The sequence below is a fragment of the Lagopus muta genome, chromosome 7 (genome assembly GCF_023343835.1).
Source record: "Lagopus muta isolate bLagMut1 chromosome 7, bLagMut1 primary, whole genome shotgun sequence".
Classification (NCBI taxonomy): Eukaryota; Metazoa; Chordata; class Aves; order Galliformes; family Phasianidae; genus Lagopus; species Lagopus muta.
In genome coordinates, this window is record NC_064439.1 from 16954140 (window position 1) to 16974675 (window position 20536).

The 20536-nt window shown below is 40.9% G+C and overlaps 1 protein-coding gene across 19 annotated transcripts in view; it reads right to left on the reverse strand.

The window, feature by feature from the left end:
• The window catches only part of KIAA1217 (KIAA1217 ortholog), a 345692-nt gene that overhangs the window by 8960 nt on the left and 316196 nt on the right, over positions 1-20536 (reverse strand). For all 19 annotated transcript variants that reach the window (XM_048951727.1, XM_048951728.1, XM_048951725.1 and 16 more), the window contains 7 exons: positions 17504-17679; positions 9728-9858; positions 9339-9486; positions 7187-7688; positions 6356-6536; positions 3416-3576; positions 2690-2836 (listed from right to left, as the gene is read on the reverse strand). In XM_048951727.1, coding sequence (XP_048807684.1) covers positions 2690-2836; positions 3416-3576; positions 6356-6536; positions 7187-7688; positions 9339-9486; positions 9728-9858; positions 17504-17679 — 1446 coding nt within the window. The remainder of the gene's footprint in view (positions 1-2689; positions 2837-3415; positions 3577-6355; positions 6537-7186; positions 7689-9338; positions 9487-9727; positions 9859-17503; positions 17680-20536) is intronic.

Consider the following 20536-nt stretch of genomic DNA (forward strand, 5'->3'; position numbering starts at 1 on the left):
TACAAGCCAGCCAGAGAATTGGGGGGGGGGGGGGGGGAGGGGGGAGTGTGCTTGTGGGAGTTACACAACATGTGAAACGCAAGGTTATATTACCATACCATATATTAAGGAAATCATTTAGTTCCCGGCAACTCTAATGAAATTCATAGCCTTGTTTACAGATTTGAATAAAAAGATAAAAATAAAAATGAAAAATTGTATTTCACATGCTTATTGACTATTTATGCAAAATCAGGTAAGTAACGATAATGAAAAAATCCCATAGAAAAATCAAAGTGCAGAGTTGCTGCTGTTTTTCCATCACATCCTGTTTGCATGTCTGTATTGATCAGAGTAGCTAAGATTACACAGAACTCAGAACAAGCAGTACTGCTCCTCCTATAGTACAAGGTATAGGACTGTCTCTAGCTTACCAGTTTGTGAAACTAGTGATGCACTTTTGAGTTAGGCATACCATCTACAAAGGCATCCCTAAGGTCTTTCAGACTTCAAGTGATGAAGAATCCACTATTTCCCTATGTGATTTGCTTATGTCTCACCTTTGCTCCACAATATCTGTATCAGTGTACACGTACAGCCTGTGCTTCTGCAGCTGATCAGCATTATGCTTTTTCTGCTAGATTAAGAAGATGCTTCACATGAAACTACCTCCACATTGTACTCTTCTGAACCTTCTTACCTTACTGCCCTTTCTAAACAGGCGATGCACGGACATGCGGTCACAGATGCAGCAGCTCAGCACTGATCTTCCTGATCCTCTGTACACAGAGATAAAAACACTCCCTGTTCTCACATCTACACCCAAAGCAGACATTAACTCTGTGGGAAGAGCACTCCCCCTGGGAGATCCTGTCAGCTTGTTACCGCAGCTCCAGCTCCTTTCCAATACATACAGTTATGGTCTGGCCTATGTTTGTTGCTCTTCAGGCAGACTGTATATTTCAGTGACTTAAATGTTTTGCAGTCATCAACTGATTGCTATCATCTCCCTGCTCTCATAGTCTTAAGTTGATTTGAACAGTGAAGATTTTAAATGTACCTCCATCAGTGTCCTGGAAGTAAGGAGTGTAGCTGACTCCTCTGGGATGTGGACTATAAGCCCCTGCTCTGAGGGCAACACTTCCAGAGCCACACAGCTCTCAGTCCTCTTAAGATTTTTTGGGGGTACGTGAGGGAGGGAGTGCCCTGTATACTTGATGGTGCCAGATTTTAATCTGAATGATATTCGATCAAATGACTAACAAAAATATTTACAGATATACAATTCAGTTCAAGCACATTTACCTGTTACTTAATCAAAAGGAGTAATTTCCTTTGACTGACCAGTGTTCCATTACATTGTGTTGGCGAGCATAACTATACATGCCTGTCCTTCAGTTCTCCACTGACTGAATCCCAAACCTAGTTGTCCAGTTCTGCCTATAACTGATATCAGAATAAGCCTGTAGCTCCTAGACCAAACAGTTTGACCTTTCCAAAACTTACATTCTATCAAACTGTTGACAGACTCGCTATTATAACCTGCTATTAATATATAACCCACTAGTTTGATTATTGTTCAAAATGAACACTGCTTGTCCTCAAAACTAGCATTTAACACTCAATACCTTTGAGTTACCATGCCCATTTCTCTCCCTTAGCCCCCCAGCTTCCCTTCCCGGATCTTAAACTCTACTTCGTGGCCGTTAAGTGGAAAGGCAGCTGGGCTGTTCTCCTGGTAAGCAGACAATGCAACAACCTCACTGCCCACAGCTCTCCTGTCACATTAGCCATTAACACACTAACAGGGGACATGGCTAAGCCCCTGCACTTGCTCCTTGTGAACCGGCTCTTTTATGCACTGAGAACTGAGCCAAGGGAAGGGCATACACATCAAATCGAAGCGTCATTGTTTAATATCTACATCCCTGGTGCTGAAAACACTCCCCAGACAGCACCAAGCCCACGTTCTTGTGGGCAACAGGGAATATCTCTTGCTCTGACAGTGCTCTGAGCCACCCCAAACATCAGAAGTGACAGCTGTGAAAGCTAACCGCATCTTTGCTCACAGGGACATGGAAGAGGACAGAAGGTGCTCCAGGAGGCTGGAGCTCACTGATAGTAGCTGGAATAGTTGGTTGTTACTGCAGCATTGCTGTCATTGAGCTAAACCAGCCTATGTGTTGTCAAGTGAAGGACCAGCAAGAGAACACTACTTCCATGCCACTGGCAGAGTAATATGCCAACTACAGAGCCTACAGAGCATGGGACAGGAAATGTTCCAATGTTCAAACACTCCAAAACCACTGGAGCATGGCACAGTGAGCAATGTCTGCTAAAAGCACACCCCATATTCTCTCTTACTAAATGAGGGACTCTCAGCACCTTGTTGGTCTGTACTGAGAAACACTATGCCAGAGATCATACCATAAATATCATTATTTTACTTGATCCATCTACATGTTTTGTCATGAAAGATTTCCCAGTGGCAACCTCTGTATTCTTGAGCAGCCTCTCATGTATACACCTCTTGAAAATATTTTGGGTGGTGCTTGCAAAATGTGCACAATCCAGTGCAATTAACTGGAGCTGGGTGAGAATGGCAGATCTACTTTCCTTCATGTTCTGAGCTAGAAGTTGTGCCAAGACTCTAGAAGCATTACTGATTCCAAAAGGGCATACCTGTGCATGAGCAACCCAGAGGGCCTACCTGTAATTCTGCCATTATTTTATCTCCTTCCTCTTCTTCCTCATCTTTTACAGCTGATGCTACAGCAAGCCCTGTGTTTCGAGGCAATGCCTGATCTTCTTTAGGTGCTTTGGGTTGCGTTGTCTGCCCAGCATCTTCACTGCTTTCCTACAAGGGGATGAAAAAACACAGATAACCAATATAATTGAGCCCTCTTGATGCAAAGCAAACAGTAAATTCAGCTGTGAAAGGCACCTGTTGCTAGGTCCCTTTTCACTACTACCTCATAGGAGTAGGAGTAACAGCTGCCTCACCTGGGCTTTCCACTACTTCCTTCAGGGAGAAGAAGAGATGGGGAAAGGAAAACCAAAAAAACTAATTTGCAACATTTCTGTGAACATGCTCTCAACTCTAAGCTGATCTTTCCCATCTGTATAACACATGTTTGTTTGTTTTTAATTTTTAATCTTCTTACAACTGTAAACAAATCAGCTTGTGACTTGCTTTCTTTACTGTTGAGAGAGAAGCACTGCAAGGCTAAGACTGCTCTGAACAGAACTGATCAAACCCTACTTGCTCATTTAGCCTGACAGTAGTGTTTCCTGGCAAGCAATTTCAGTAGCTCTCCAAGACGTAGCTCTGTCTCAACGTATTCTGTGGTTTACAGACACAGCCCAGGCTTGAGAATGCACCTCTGTGCCAGTCATTTTTCAGCAATCTGACTGCCTAGAGGCTGAGTCACCAAACCTTGCCAGCAGCTGCCTCCTTCCTGGCTGCGTAGATGACCTCTCCTGATCTCGTCGTGGTCAGTCCTGACCCTGGCAGGTAACTGCGCCGTGGAGGCGGAGGAGGTGGGGACTTGGTCAGCTTGTCGTTATCTTGCTCTGCATCTGGAGCATCTTCTGCAACTAAACAAGGCAGCACTGAGTGAGCAGAGGTGAAAGAAGGAAAAAAGTATTTTCAGCCCTGCCTCAACCAGAAGGGACAAAAAGAGCATCTTAAAAAGTCCTGCAGATGAATACATGTAGATAGAAACACATTTGTGATTCAAGTGGAACCTTCATGCACAATAAGTCTTGCACTTGCCCATCAAAACTACATCACTCACAAATTTTTAGCAAAACTCTTGTCTCCAGTTTCACTGTGGCTGCGATTTCAGCTCTTGGTGTACAAGTGCAATAGGTCAGCACACTTCTGGAAATCACTCACCTGTCTGTGTGTGGTGCAGGTTCAGCTGGGTACCTGATTAAAATATGGACCCTGCAGCCTCCCTTGAAAGTGTGCACAACTGGCGTGAGTACTAGCAAGACATGAAGCCCAGGAGCTTGCTGTTCTCAGCAATTCTGAAGCAAGCAGCAACATTTCTGCTCAGCTGGGAGATGCTCTTGGCAAGATGATAGGACAGGAACAGCAGCATAGCCTTGTAGTTAACCAGAACTAGCTACACTCAGACAAGTTCCATGAGTCCTCTCACCACTGTGAGGGGCAGAGGAGCACCAGGAGCAACTCCCCTGGCTTCTTTTCAAAGCCAGCATGAACATAACACAACATACACACGTTTTGTTAATTCACAATGATTCAGTTTCCAAATCCAACAGTCAAGCAGACCCAGCCCTCACTTTCTCAGGGGAGTTTTTCCAAGAGAAAATCAGCTTCTCAAACTTGAATTTACCCCCACTACTACCTCCTCACTCAGCTACTGCTTCTCCATCTCCACCGGACAGCCCTTTTCCCAGAAGCACTTTCCCTGCTCATGACCTGTCCCTGTACATTTCTGGCCACAGGTGAAGCATCATACATGGCAATAGTCACTGCTTTCACACTGCTGCTTACAATGTTTTCAAGACTGACAACACAACCTTTCTGTAGCTATTCGGTGTTACATGAACAGCTGGAATGCATAACTCAGAAAACCTCCTGACTTCAGATTACCATCTGTAAACATCCGTTTAGGGATAAATATTCCCTCTGGGCAAGTTATTGCATAAGTGTCTGCTGTGGGACTGCGTCAGGCTCCTCTGATACTCCGGCCCCTCCAGACAGGACAGAGCCCTTGGCTGACCCAGCCTCATCTTTGTTCCCCTCTTAGATCAAATGTTCTTCAAAGCTGCTTAAGCTTAAAGAAATCCTCTGTTCTGTTACTGCCTTCCGTGATTATCCGGCACTGACTTGCAGAATTGCAACAACAGTGGCTTTCCAGATGCACTTTACATTAGATTACTTCTTTTGTCAATACATGCCACTAGGGTTTCCATGCCATCAGTTGTTCTCTAGTAGCACAAGGTGATCCTGTAAAGTCAAAGCATTTCTCTACGATGGTGTTCACTAGATTGTGATGTGGGGCCTGTGCCCAACTCCGCTCCTTTCTGTGGGCTCAACCCATTACCCTCAATCTGGTGGTTCTGAATGCAGGAACATTAAACAAAATAAATGCACAGTTGCTGTTTGCCAAACCGCAGAATATTAGAACTGTGAGAAACTCAGTGATGTTGGTAGGAGATCAGAGCAAAACAGAGGAAGGAAAGCTCCTTTCGCAGGATGGAAGCGAGTTCCTGGAGCTTGCTGCCATGGTACTGGGGAGGCAAATGGTAAATTAGCAGGTTCGAAATGGATTAGAGCAATTAATCCATAACAAATATAAAAAAGAGTAGGCTGCAATATTCTCTTTAATATCATTTGGGGATGTTGGAGTGTTTACTTGGTATACCTATAGCATAGCTGTGGGTGAATCCTTACTGCAAAAGGCCCTCTCATTCCTTCCTTCCTTCCCCATCCACTCCCTCAAGACACTTTGTTATGTAGCACCACAGGACTTTTTCAGACCTCTGAAAGACTCACCCAGAACACTGCTCGTATTTATACATAAAGTTTATGAAGGACCTGAAGTTTTAGTAAGGACCATTAAGATCAAGCAGTCAGACTTAACACAGGCTGAAAGATTTCTTAAAGCAGCTCTTGCATCATACCCAGAGCTTGTGTCTGAGCAACCTTTCAGAAAAAAATATTACTGAAAGATTTGAAGTAGTAAATAATGCAATGTGTTCATAATTAAACTTGCTTCAGTGAGTAGTTACTCTGAATGCTAAAATTTGACACCTAATTTTTATCTGACTTTTTCTAGCTTCAGCTTCCATGTGCTGATTCTAAGAATTTGTGCAAAGTTGAGTTCTTATCCTCAGAAACCTCGGGCATGTCTTGATCTTCTTTTGATAAGAAACTTCTACAAAAAGTGCTTGACTTTTTGATGGTAAGATAATTTGTGTTCAAACTCTCTGTGGTTCTTTCCAGACTGCTCCATATTGCTAAATTTGTGCAAAATTGAGCAGGGTCTAAAAGCTACAGACAGATATAGCATAGTGCACAAACATTCTCATCTCTGTCAAAATGAAGCTGTACTCTTATTCTCCTGCTCACAAGGAGCCCTTATCTCCAAAGGACAAATTCAGTTGCAGTGTGGGGAAATTCACAATTAGCTAGTCACCCACCCCTGCATCTGCAACACCACTACTTTTATGATACAGGCCTGCATTCTGACAGCTGGACCTGCATCATTCCTCACAGACTACTCATGGATATGATCAAGAACACAGAAATCTTTACACTGAAACAATTTTAGGAAGTGGAATAAATGACCTATCTTTTCCAAATGTGCAACTCCTTAGGACCATTTACTCTATTGAAACTTACCTGAGACTTCAAACTTCTCCCCTGCATCCCCTTTAGGCAGGACTGCTGGCTGGGGAGGCATCTCCAAGTTAGGGATTGACTTCATTATATTGGCCTGAGCCTCTTCCAAGAGCTTTTCAAATTCCTTTCCATTATAGTGATCCAGGTTTTGTCTTTTCTCTTCCCATTTCTTTTCTGCTTTCTAGACAAAAACAGTAAAGCATCAGTTCACCTCTCTGATTTCTGTTGTGACCATTTACTTTTTAAAAAAATCTATGTGTCACCACAGATAGATTCTTTCAGTTCTAGAGAAATATACAAATGCAGTAATTGTAAAACAGTTCTGACTTCCATTATACTGGATATAAATACAGGACAAACTGACACATACCACTGCTTGCTAAAAGAACAAAGGCAGAATTTAAATCTGGGTCAGTGATCTACTATATCATACTGGTGATTAATGTGCATGCCTGTAATAAGACATGAGAATTCAGCTGTACATTTCCTCAATGCCTACCTCTCTGTGAAACCACTGAAACCTCACACTGTTTCATCTTTATCTCTCCATAACAGGGGACATGAAGATTTAAGGAATGAATGAAATCCAACAATGCAAGTGTTGCCAAAGAATCACATAATATTGTTCAGAAAGAGGGTATTCTTTAAAATATGTAAAATTTTATATTGTTCATTTAAAACCAGAGGGTATCTTAGAAGTGCATGGTGTAGTTAGAGATTAAGCATGTAAATCCTCACAATGCATTTGAAAATCCCACCTTCAGTCTCAGATGTGAGACTGGGAGCTCAGACCCAAAAAGACAACAACTGGGTGAGTAGAGTACACCATACCTCGATTGATACAGCTCTGTTTCTGGTACTTGCACTGTGAATTTCCTCAATGAAAAGACTTTGCATGGTGCTGCCATTGACAGAGACCTGTAGTGCTGGCATGCCTTGGGTGAGCTGGGATCCTATTGCTGATTCCTGGGGGTGTGCTGGTGGGGTGGTGGAAGGGTGGCTGCTCATTGGCAGCCCTTCACTGTGGCTGGGTGCAGCTGGTGAACCCTGGGCATGGTTGACCAGGGCTGATGAGTGCTGAGACTGATGGATGACAACGGGAGAGCTCTGCACGTGATGGACCGTCATTGTGGAGAAGGGGACGACTTCTGACTTGACTGATGATACCTGGGACTCTGATGTGACTGCAGTGAGGTTTTGCTGTGCATGTCCTTGGGTTTGCTTGGGCTCCTCCTGATTTTTCAGAGCTTCAGTTGCAGTGGACTTTTCTATAGCTGAGTACTGTACAGCCTGGGAGGAATCCACACCCCTCAACAGTCCTTCTGTAACATGTCTGATCAGCCAAAAGCAACACAACAGCATGGAGCATGGTTAGCATACACGAGCAGTATTTAACAATAAGCTTTTGCAAGAAAAAACTTATAGAACATCTGTGACTTTTCGCTTTCTCTAACAGACAGGGAATTTGATTTTTAAGAGACCACTCAAATTAGGATGCTTTTGCCTTATAAAGTATTTAAAATCTTTCAAGGACATACTGGCCCTTGTTGACCAAACTATGAGTTACAGTGAGTTGATTTCAGACGGAGAATGGAAATCAGTTGACTTTTTTTTTACACAGAGCCTAGATAAGCCATAATTCTTGCACTATCAGAAAGGAACGTGGCAGCTACACAGAATGTGAAGCAGTAGTTTAGCAAATGGCCAAAACAAAGCCTTCAAACAATACCTCAGGAAGGTTTTGTCTGTCAACAGTTTGGGATAAAGTACGGAAGTCAAGCCAACCATTTCTAACAATTATCTGTGAAATGGCTGAAGCTCAAAGCTTGGCTATCCATCAGATGACATCCATTTTTTCCAATATAGAAACAGAGTTTAGGAGAGCTGATATGCAATTCATCTGGAGAAAAAAAACAACACGACTAAACACCAAAAAATTTTGGTAAAATTTTGACATGTATAGCTTACTGTTTATTTCCTGAACAAGATGAGGCAAGAAATAACTGTAATCATTTTTAAGTAAGGGTGGTTAATATGAAGGGATATGAATGTTTATCTTCAAGGAAAAATAACTGATAGCTCTTAGGAGACCTGTTACATAAAACATTTTATCCCACTGCCAGTATTGGCAAATCCATTTTACATATGCTCCAGGATATATGGGAATAATGCAAATCCTACATTCCTTAGAACAACGGTGGCAACAATATACTTACAACTTACATTTGTTTGTAACTGAAGTAAAATTGAGATCCCCTACCCTTGACAGTTTGGCCTTATTCACTGAGTTTTGAGTAGGTATTAAATCCAATGCCTACTGCTTCATATAAATCAGTAGTCGTTTGCTGCTCAAATACTCTGACAAGTACAACTAAACTCTGGTCTTCAGTGGACGTACATTTTATCAAATATTTCCACTTTCACTTATTATATTATCAAATTTTTCACTTTCCACTTTTAAAGCATTCTCATTGGTAAAAATAATAATAATAATTTACATGGATACACAATCATACTAGAAAATACTTATTTCTTTCAGAATGCTCTGGAATGTCTTTATCCAATCTGAATCTTTTATTAAGCTATTTCTTACAGACTGTGTTTGGAGATGCACACTTCAGTGTCAGAGAACATTTCTACTAACTCACATTGCTGTGAATGCCTACAGCTAACTAGCTCATATACAGGACTGGTGTCACTCTGTAAGCTTTCTCATCCTCGTACATCCTGTATCTGGCAGTGTTCAGTTCAGAGAAAACTAGTCTCAATTATAAAGTCTGAACAACTAAGACTGTTGGTAAGAACAGAGCTGCTGCACAGAGCACAGGAAAGGATAATTTGATTTCCCTTGAGAAAGCTCTAGGAATAAACTCTAAAATGCTACAAACAAGTTGCATTTCTCCATACTGCTTGGGGAGAAATGAAGAACACAAACCCAAAAATGCTTGAGGAAATTCTCTAGCTTGAAGAAAAGATATATCACCTTCTGAGCATGGTAAGGATATCTGTCATGCTGCGCACACGTTTCAGTAAGCTGTCCAACTTGTGTGGTTCTTCCTTCAGGAACCTCACGGCTTCTACCTCAATGCGGAGGATTGCACGCATTTTATTCTGCAGCGTTGGGAACTCTCCTGCAAAGACAACAACCGTGAAGCTGAAGAGGAAATCATAAAAGCCTCGAGGAAAGACAGATGACGGGGTGATAGTTGAACAGTGGAGTATCAGCCTCTCTCCAGGGGCCGTGCAACAAGCCTTATCATAACTCTAAATATGTTGCAAGTGAAAGATTATGCCCTCAGATTAAAGACAAAAGTGTTCTCACCTACTGTGGTCAAAAGAAAAAAATCAAAACAAAAAAGCATAAGTAGATACCTTTAAGGGTGGCAACAGCTTCTCCCACTTGACGCAGAAGAAAGGCTCCATCTTCAACATCTTTCAGTGTAACCGTCTTGCTGGAAGCAGTGGAGTCCCTCTTCAGGTCTTCAACAAATCCCTCTAGCTCACTGGCAAAACAAAAAAGTGGACATGAAATTTAAGCAGGACATTATAATCAAGTATACGTAAATGAATGGACTAAACTAAATCAGAAATCTCAACTGTGGCATCTTTAAATATGATACCACAGGATGAAAAAATCCAGCAAGGCACCATGACGAGACAGGAGACTCCTGGATGCTCATGCCCAAAGCACAGGCACCTGTAACTTGCCCAAATTATAGAATCATGGAATCACAGAATGGGTTGGGTTGGAAGGGACCCCAACGATCATCAAGTTCCAACCACCTGATAAAATCATTGACTTTTCTTCTGCACATGTGCAGAGCCGCTGCGCTACATAAGGGCAATGGAGTAATGAAACATATCCAACAGCCAGTCCCCTGTGAATGCAAATCCTAGCAGAAGGCCACATACATGCTATATCGTGACATCCAGTACTGGTTTGCACTTTATATTTTCTCACAGCTGATGACACACAAAGGAAGGCACAACAGTGAAGTGACAACCGAAAAACTGGCACTCATGATCCCTTGACACAGGCCTGTTTTGCAGCCTGTTCCTGCCAGGCAGGATACAGCGTCCTGTTTCCACAAATAGCCAGGATGAAACAGCAAGTGTGCATTGTCTGCAGCTCTTGGTCAGCATTAGTTAATTCAAGCTAATTAATCACTCCAGATGTTTTTTTTCCAATCAGGGATGTCCCGTGCTTCCTCAGGCTCCATCTGGTGCTTCCTCTACATCTTTCACAATGCCTTTTCCACTGCTTCCTCACTTCACACGAATTTTCACTGTCACTCAAGCATTCAGACACATAAGCTTTATTTTTCTGGGGATGTGGAGCAGGGACACTTGTTTTCCTCCTGAGATTAAGACCAGATTGCTTTAGCTAGAGTTTCCACATCGAAAAGATCTCAAAAATAACTGAAGTGCATTATACACAACTAGACAAAACCACAAGCAAACACTTCAAAAGAACATTTCTTGAAAACTGTCTCTAGAAGAAATCTGCCTCTATTGAGATACTCAATTCACTAACAGGAATATTCTGAGAAGCAGTTTAACCGCGTGCTGGAGAACAATGCAAAGCAAACTCTGAACTGACAATCAGGTACCATTTTAACTTAATTCTGGACTTCATTTCTTGCAATCCCTAAGGTCAAAACTTTGCCAGGTATGGGCTGATCGTCTGCCATGCAGTAGCAGAAGACTGCCTACTATGGGTCTTGCATTTCCTTGTTATTTCCCTTGTGCCAGCACTGCCATGCAAATCCAGCAGAAAATTACTATTTTCAGCCAGGCCACTCCACATACCCATGTCAATGGATAAGGGGAGAGCAAGACGGGATTGAGAGAGGAATAAATGTCCAGAAATGGGATAAGCAGGAGTAAAGCCACTGCAGCACCACTCTGAGTTAAGGTCATTAAAGTGGAAACATGGCCACAAAGAACAATAGATGACAATACAATTGCACTTTTCATGCACAGAGGAGCAGAAATAGTAACAGAATCTGAACTTAAAATGCACACAGAAAAGAATTAATTTCAATCCAAATATTTTACAAACCACAAAACATTTCTGAATGAATAATCACAAGTTGCTTCTGAATGTGGGTGGAGATAACTGATGTTCTTCCCATTTTAAGATGACCTTTCCCAAATACTCTGCCTTGAAAAAGACAGGGAGAGCCCTGATTTCCACTAGCACAAGCATACTTGCAGCAAACAACTGAAGGGACCACACGATGGCAGCAAGGGAACACTACTCACAATACTTTTCCAGCAGCAGAAGATTCAATAACGCAGGAGTCTGCTGTCCCTGTCTCTGCATTGCAATAAAGAAGACTCCAGCTCCCAGAAGGAGCTGGAAAAAGAGGTAACTCTCTCTCTATAGTGCAGTTTACAGTGGACATTGCTGCCCTCCAAAATTATGTTCTACACTCCTGCACCTTCTTCAACCTTCATGTCTTGATACCAGCACTACTTTGGGAATCATAGGGTAAATCCACCCCGTCTTTGTACTTCAGCACTGGAAAAACACCTTTCTCTGGCATTTGCATCCCCCAGGAATAAAAAAAGACACAGACAAAAACGTTACTTTATTCACAGGTGGAAAGAAATGAGCAAACACAGAATAATGCTAGGATGTTTTGGTAGGCTTATGACTGTCAGAAATACAGGGATAAAGGATATACATTCAGCTAACTAGTAGGCAGTGTCTTTTTGTTTTGTTCTTTGAGTAGAAATAGATAAAAAAAAAATCCTTTAATTCCATACAGTGAACCTATCAAACATGACAACTGATCCCAGTATAGCTCAGAAGATGCCATATTACACTGCTTCATCTTGTTAACATTGAGGGAAGAGAAACTTCATCCCTCGGGAGTCAAAGATTTAAACAGATGGAACAGTCTCCAGCATTTCTCTTCTGTAAACAGGAAAACAACTTGGTTTTACAGATCTGATTGTGCAAACCCAATTAACAAGCCATCACCTTAATACAGTTTCAGAAGGCTAATACGTGATAAACACATCTATGTTTTACAGAGAAGGGACGAACTGTTATGCTGAGATCTTTCTTTAGGCAAAAAAGCATCAGAGGATCTGTCTCAGATTGTTAGTTTGTTTTGTAACCTGTTCACAGATACTGCAAAATGAGTAGCAACAAATCACCCAGACCAGATGGCATTTGCCCTGGAGTTCAAAAGCAACTCAAGGATGAAACAGTTGAACTATTAATGCTAGGCATCTTACTTCTTGATTAGAATTTCTTTGGCACTAGAGTAGTGGAAAGTGTCATAGATGATAAAAACAGAAATTTAAAAAGCGAGTGGGGTAATCTCTGCTGAGACTGACATCTTCAGGCTAGTGTAACTGATAGATGCTATAAAAAAAGAATAAACAATAAAGAATTAGTGGACCCAGGGATAAATATATTGTGCTAATGTGACTTACAGAAAGAGCTTTCACAAATCCAGATGGTCATTTGAAGAAAACAGCAAAAATAGACAAGACACAGCTCAAAAGAGTTTCAGCAAGATACCTAAATAAAAGCGTTTAAGAAAGAAAAGTTGCTGTGAGACAAGAAGGGAAATTCTCTTGTGGATATAGTACTGGAGATAAAGGGAAGGGATCCAATGAAGAGCTTACTCAATGAATAGAGCTTACAGGTGGGTTCCATAGGGATCTGTGCTAGGGCTGGTGCTTTTCAACATATTATAAATGATTTAGAACAGAGGATGAATAGTATAGTCAAAAAACCTCCAACAGATACTAAATCACGCAGGGGAATGAAAATGAAAATTGACTGCAAAGTGCTGCAGATGGATCATCTGAATTTAACTGACCAGGGAAAAAAAAATCCAAACACTTAGTTTACACCTAGTAAATGTAAGGTAATGCTCACATGAAGAAGAAAAATAAACAAAAACAAACACAGAAAAATAATCAGAAATCCCCAAAACCTCCCAAAACCTAAATTTTTATACACAGCTATGGACACTGAACTGATAATCAGCCCTCGTAAGTGTGACACTGGGTTTGTAATGGAACACCAGAGCAGGGAGACAATCCCCATGTCACTGCATGAAGTCCTCCTGTAGCCACATTCATACAACCTCTGCAGGGCTTTCCTCTTTGCCCAACCCCATCTCACGAATGTACAGCAGAGTTAGAAAGGCTACAGAAAAGAAAAGAGAATGATGAAATGTACAGAATAGCTTCTACTAACTTCTACTAACTTCTACTAACTAGACCAGGACTTTTCAGGCTGGAAAAGCCATGATCATAGAAAAGGAGTGGGGAATCTCTAACATTATGACTAGAGTTAGTGAATATTCTGCCTTGCATAATTTTAGAGTTTGAGGATTGATTGACACATAAGAGATTTTAAAAAGTGAAAGAGGTTCATTACAGTATTCCTCCAACTTGAAAAATATACACAGCAAAATGCACATAAATTTATAAAAATGCATACTTTCATGAAAGGTAAACAATGCACAGAGATTTGGATATGAAGGTGCCATCTCATTTGAAAAATCTCTGAGCTACAAAGTCACTGAAATGAAGGAGATGCACTCTGAGCACGTTGCTCAGTGTTGTTCTTACACTGCTTAAGCATTTGCTACTACTGGCTCTCTGAGCATGGCTATTCTTACAAGGAAATCCAAACTTATAATCAAAATCTATCAGGCACATCAGAGATGGATATAATGTAAATACTCTGCTTGTAAAAACCTGTCTATTAAAGTGCTTATAATAACCTACAACATAATAAACCACTAATAACTGTAACGTGTTCCTTACCACAGAAATATTTCATTGGGCAATATGTCACACTGTCACAATTTGCCCTTGGTCTGGTCAATTTTAAGGCTAGCACCTGCAACCCAGAAAGAATAATATATGACATTTCTAATGTTGGCTGAAAAGACTGGATAGTAAAAACTTGTTCAGTTAATTCTGAGTATATATTTCCCTGTTACAAGTGGGTACAAACTGTATGTTTATCAGTGTTCCTTGGTTTCCCTGGTTTTCATTATACATCTCTGAACTGTAATCCTGCTACAACTGACACACATGGACACAATTCTGTATGTTTTATGTAGAGCTGCTCAACAGAAAACTTGTACTGAGGTGTATATTGACATCTGTGCTGTTTACAACATGAAACCAGCAATATTTTTTAATTTTAATTTTCCAATGATAATCTTCAGGCTTGCAGAAGAAAGGTTTTTAAGCTGAGATTTAAGAGACAAAAAGAACATTCCCTTTATTTCTTTAGATGGAGCTGTAGTTCATGCTACAGAACATCAAATACACTTTTGCACGTATTGCCTGAGTCCTTATGCTCTGTCTTGCATGAACTCAGTCAACTGATTTAGATCTATGATGCAGAAAAGGTCAAGAGGGCAACAACTGTTGAACTTCAAGCATTGTTATCAGATGTGCTTTTCCTTCTGAGCACTGATTCTGCAAGCCTGCAAATACATGATGAAGAAATTTCACTGGGCATAAAGAAAAACAAATGTATGGTTTAATATTTGTTTCCAACACATCTCCAAAAAGATTAAGCTAACATTTAAATCTTATGAATGAGTTAAGACACATTCCTGTAACATTAGCAAATGAATGATACCTTCCCATTCAGTGTTGCTTAGCTGCACAGTAAATTGGCATAGCACAATATGCACTTGCTTCACAAGGATGCTGCCCCTTGATAACTGAGCTAAAGTAGCACAGAAGCAGTGGAGACTTTGTAAACACTGATAAAAAGCCATACTGCAATCAAAGCAGTATCCTAAATGAGCAGCTGTAACTAGTAACAACACTGCACTTGACCTCACGAAGAATCCATTTTATGAGGCAATCCTATAAACAACTATCACACAAATGTTTGTGGTTTTCTTCCACAGACAGCAAACAATCTAGAAACTAAGCAAGGAGATACATATGAACAAAGTGATGAACAGCAGGTGAGTTTCTTGGGACTGAAACACTATGTTAAGACCATAAACCTGCTATATATACCAACATGGACTACTGCCGCACACAACTTTTCTTCACAGAAAATATATATTCCCTCAGAAACATTCTACTTTGTCTTTACAGATGCACAATTTTTGTTGCAGATCATACTCAACTGACATAACACTGATCAAAAGAAAGATTTACTTTCTTCAGCTGTCAATAACTGTACTCCTGTGGCTCTCCAGTTATCATTTCCAATGAAAGCAGACTATAAAGCTTCTTGGCATTACGGAGCCATTCATCTGGTGTGAACTACTATGAGAAATAATTATATTCAAATAGTATTCTACAAATGAGAGCATTAGAACTAGTTAAACTGTTCACTGATTTTAACCTCATCTTGCCTCCCAACTCTGAACATGGACTGAAGCAAACAAATGGATCCAACCAGTCTTGCAGTCTTGGTATTCGTATAAAAAATCTTTACATAGAAAAAGAAAAAAAAAAAGAAAAAAAAAAAACCCACATATTTTTAACTGCAGTTTACTATATGGAAATCCCAATGAGTAAGTTTTACTCTAAGAGTGAGTCTCAGATAGACAATGGCACTGCTAATTACAATTAAACTTGAGTACCCTATTTAGGACCTTCCCCTACCTTCCAAATGCAATAGCTGAAGTATTTACTATTGAAATCTGACTTTCATACTTGAAGCTCAGAAAGAAGGTGGTTATCAGTGGAGCAATGCCTAGTTGGATGCTAGCAACTAGCAGTATACCCCCAGAGATCAAAATGGCATCCAGTTCTATTTAATCTGTTTGTTTACGATCTGGATAATGGGGCTGAATGTAGCCTCAGAAAGTTTGCAGATGGCACAAAGCTGTGAGGAGTGTCTGGTAAGTCAGAGGGTCATGCTGCTATCCAGAGGAACCTAGATAGGCTCAAGAAATCTCAACAAGAAGAATCTCAAGAAATTCAACAATTGGCATTGCACCTGGAGAGAAAATGTCTAGCACCAGGATGTGCTGGGGTCATCCAGCTGTAGTAGCCTGGCAGAAAAAGCTCTCTGGAGGTGTTAAGGAAAAGGTAGATTTCACACTGAGTGATGTGGTCTAGCAGGCATGGTGGCAGTGGCTTGATAGTTGGACTGTGTGATCATAGTGGCCTTTTCCAACCTTAATGATTCTATGAGCCAGCAATATGCTCTTGCTGCAAAGAAGGCTCATGGTATTTTTGGCTGCATTAGGCAAAGTGTTTCCAGCAGTCAGCAATGGTGATCCTTCCCCTCTACTTAGCGTTGGTGACACTTTACCTGGAGTGCTGTGTCCATTTCTGGGCCACTCAGTACAAGACAGACATGGACATACTGAGAAGAGCCCAACAAAGGACAACAAAGATGAAGAAGGGACTGAGCTGTCTTTCTTATGAGAAAAGGCTTAGAGAACTGGGACATTTTAGCCAACAGAAGAGAAGGCTCAAGGGGATTTTATCAGTGTGTATAAGTAACTAAAAAGAGAGAACAAAGAAAACAGCTAAGTTCCTTTCTAAGGTGCTAGTACCAGTGCAAGAGGTGATGGGCACAAAATGAAGCCCTTCTTTATTGTGAGGGTGACCAAACACTGGTTTACCAGAGAGGTGGTGGAGCATCCTTCTTAGAGGGCTTCCAAACTGACTGGATGTGGCCCTAGACACCTTGCTCTGAGTGGCCCTGCACAAACAGGGGTTAGACTAGGTGGCTCTTTCCTGCATCAGCCATGCTATGAAAGCTAATCATTACCTTCTTTTGCATCCATTTGTTCTCAACAAAATTCTTCTCTGTTTCCCTAAAATGCTATATGTAAAGCAGAAGAGGAAAGCTAGGGTAGGGGGAGTCTTTCTGAAGATGCAGGTGATCTTGTTCCTTACAGACATCTGTTTCCTTACAGGCAAATTCTGAAGTGGTTGATACTCTTCATGCTGGTAGGACTTGCCCAGTGAGCTGTGTTAAGCAGGACTCCTACTCAGGGACCAGTGATTTGTACAAAACAGACCTGGTTCTACAGACAATATGAGACAAGGGAACATAGCTAAAAGAGCATGCATAGACCCTGTTTCGTTGAAGACAGTGGTGAAAAATTATATTTCTGGACAAAAACAAAAAACAACAGTGAAATGCAACAAATTCTAAGAGTTTTCTCAACCCACCATAATTTCTTTACGATCTTTTCTTCCTCGCTGAGGTATTTCTGCCTTTCTTGCTCCACCAGGTTGCGCTGTCGCTGCACAGGATCTTCAAGCCTCTTCACTGTTTCAAACATTTTGCCACTGATTTCCAGCTCTGCTTTCTTCACCATTGCCCTCAGCATCTCCTGGTTCTGCAGCTGTTGCACAAAAGAAATCAACTTCAATTTCTCCTGCTTGACTGACATCCCTGGCAACAGAATACATTGCAGAACTCAGAAATAGGTTGGAATAAACACGGCTTTACAGCTAGAGTGACTTTTTACCTTCTTCTTTCCCTCTTTATCTTTACCTATAGACATTATTTCATGAGGAAATGGTAGAGGTGAGAAAAACCCACATTCACTTAGCTTCTAAAGTGTTTATCTAACTTCTAGTTGTCAGCTGGTGAACAAAAGATGCTGGGTTCAATAAATCACCTTCAGAGTGTAACTTCTGTAAGGACTGCATCCCCTTTATAAGGCTCAGTCCAGCATGAACCAAGTATTAATCACGCCTCACCAGAATGCTGGAAGCCTGACTTCCACTTTGTGCATCTCTCTTATGCTTATGCATTGTACCACATATGTATGCCTACTGGATAGCCACACACATCGATGGTGGAGCTGGAATGCATTGTCATTCTCAGAACAGAATATTTCACTCTCAAGTGGCAGAGAAAGGATTGTATCATCCAGTGTAATTTGGTGACAGACATACTCACCTGTGAAATAAAAAACCTTTCTCAGCCACCAAAATAACCTTTTAAAATAGGCCAATTTTCTGAAAGCTGGCCATTCACACTTCTTTCTCAAGAGATCTACTGTCTTACATTCTCATTCTCTCTTACATTCATGTTAAGTATCTAAAACATTTTTTTAAACTGATATTAAGTTTGCAGAACAAAACAAAACTAAGAAAACAAACTAGACTGTACTGTGTGGATAGCCCTAGTGCAGCTACACTCAGCACTCACACAAATTAAATCTTCTTTATAAGTCCTTAAGTCTTTTATGTAAATTGCAAGTTTGCACAAAGCAGTAAGTAGGGTTCCATCTAGTCACAACTTCAGGATGCAGGCAAACAAAACAACTCTGTCAGCCTAGCAGCAATGTCATACTGTAGGATTTTAAAAAACACCTTGGGATACCAAATTCCAATTTAAAGCTAGCAATCAATCCTTCAACTGCCTTCTAGATATTTCAGCTTAACAGGCAAACATAAAAAGAAAAAATACTGCTTAATAGGAAGAATCACAAAAATGGGTTACATACAAGGCAGTACAAGGCAGCAAGACTTCTCCTGAAGTTAAGAGAATTCCTGGGAAGTAGAGGAACAAAAGCCTCTGTCAGATTGTTCTTTCCAATCAGTTCATGAATTAGAGGAGCAAACTCAGTTTTCCTCTCTGAACTTTTCAGTCATTATGCCTGACTGCCTTCTCCAGTGACACGACTATGATGAGACAGAGAGTAACACTTCACTGAGAGTGTTCAGAGGAGACTGGGCTGTGATAAGCAGGAGTTGTAAGCTCAAAACTCAGCCTAAGATAAGTGTAAGCAGTAAGGGGAAAAAATGAGGCTGGAACACATTTGAAACAGTACAGATTTATAAACATTGTTAGCTGCTTTGTACTAGGCAGGATTCTTTTGAAGACAGACCATGTACACTTTTTCCCTACCTCAGGATTAGTGTTCGGATTTAATATATTAAAATCACAGTGAGATCAGGACAGCTATCTGAGACAAACATTACTTTCACTGTGTTATATTTTCAAGAATTAAACACAAATAAATTAATAAATGAGAGAATGAGCATGTAAAGCTTCATCCATACTGCTTATTCACAGCTCATTCAAAAGTGGGGAAATCTGACACGGAAATGTGAAACAACTTATCTGAGGTCAAGAAGAAGTTCCAGAGTCAAACTTGAGCCTCAGGTGTATAGAATTTCAGACCTCCATGTTCCTCAGCTGTGTGATTCCCAGCATACCAAAATGGGGTCTGTGTGCTTGAGTGGGTGTGTGCAATAGTAAACATGCTTATTTAATACGTTCATTATGAGGTTGTATATTTATTATAGTGACATCTACAGCTAAGGCATTTGTCACTTCAATTTATCTAGTTCCTGAGTAGCAGGGGAAAGTTTCATTCATTTTATAAAAGTTCATCCATTTCTGACAACAAGATTAGGGAATAAAAATGTAACTCATCAATATTTCAAAAAGCAAGTGTGTTCAGGACTTCCTAAACTTAGTGTTTGAGGGAGCTCTTGAAGTTTGGGAAATGATTCATCTTTGTGTCAAAAAGACGTTTCAGCCATTCCTATGAAAATTCAACCAACACCTACCTACTTCTGACAAACCTGGGTTTCTTTATGCTTGGAGTACAGTGACAGAAGATGAGGAGAGGGAGGTAAAGATGGGTGCAGGTAGAGAAAAGAAGGAATCAAGGGAAACCAGTAACCAGGGGTTTAAGCAGGGTAGAGTGATCAGCCAAAGGGCAACAAAAGGCAGAGGGAGCAGGAGTAGAGGGAAAGAGCTGTCGGTAAGGAAGAGAAGGCAGTCTCTGGCCACTTTAGCATATTTCCCTGCACAGTTTGGAACTGATTTTGACTCCTAGTTTCCTCACAAATACTCTAGGATTGAAAATAACCTGATAACCAGCCTAGTTCACTTTAAACAAATTCTTATTCATGAGACAGCTAACTGGAAAACAAGCTATCAATTCATAGCCCTGCTTCTCATTACACAGCAGGGATGCCCTCTCCAGCAGGAGCATGCAAGGCCCCGATGGGAGAGGCTTCTAGGCCACCCACCTCCCAGACACACAGTGCACATCCACAAACAGGGACTGACTTCCTGCAGCTCAGGATCTCTGCAGAATCTTATTATCTAATTCCTAAAGTTTGTAACCATGCATAGATTAAATCTAGTCTCACCAATTCTATAATGCCGTTCAAAACATAATTGAATGTCTAATTCAAAGTTACACTTGTGAGATTATTTGAGTATCATGTACC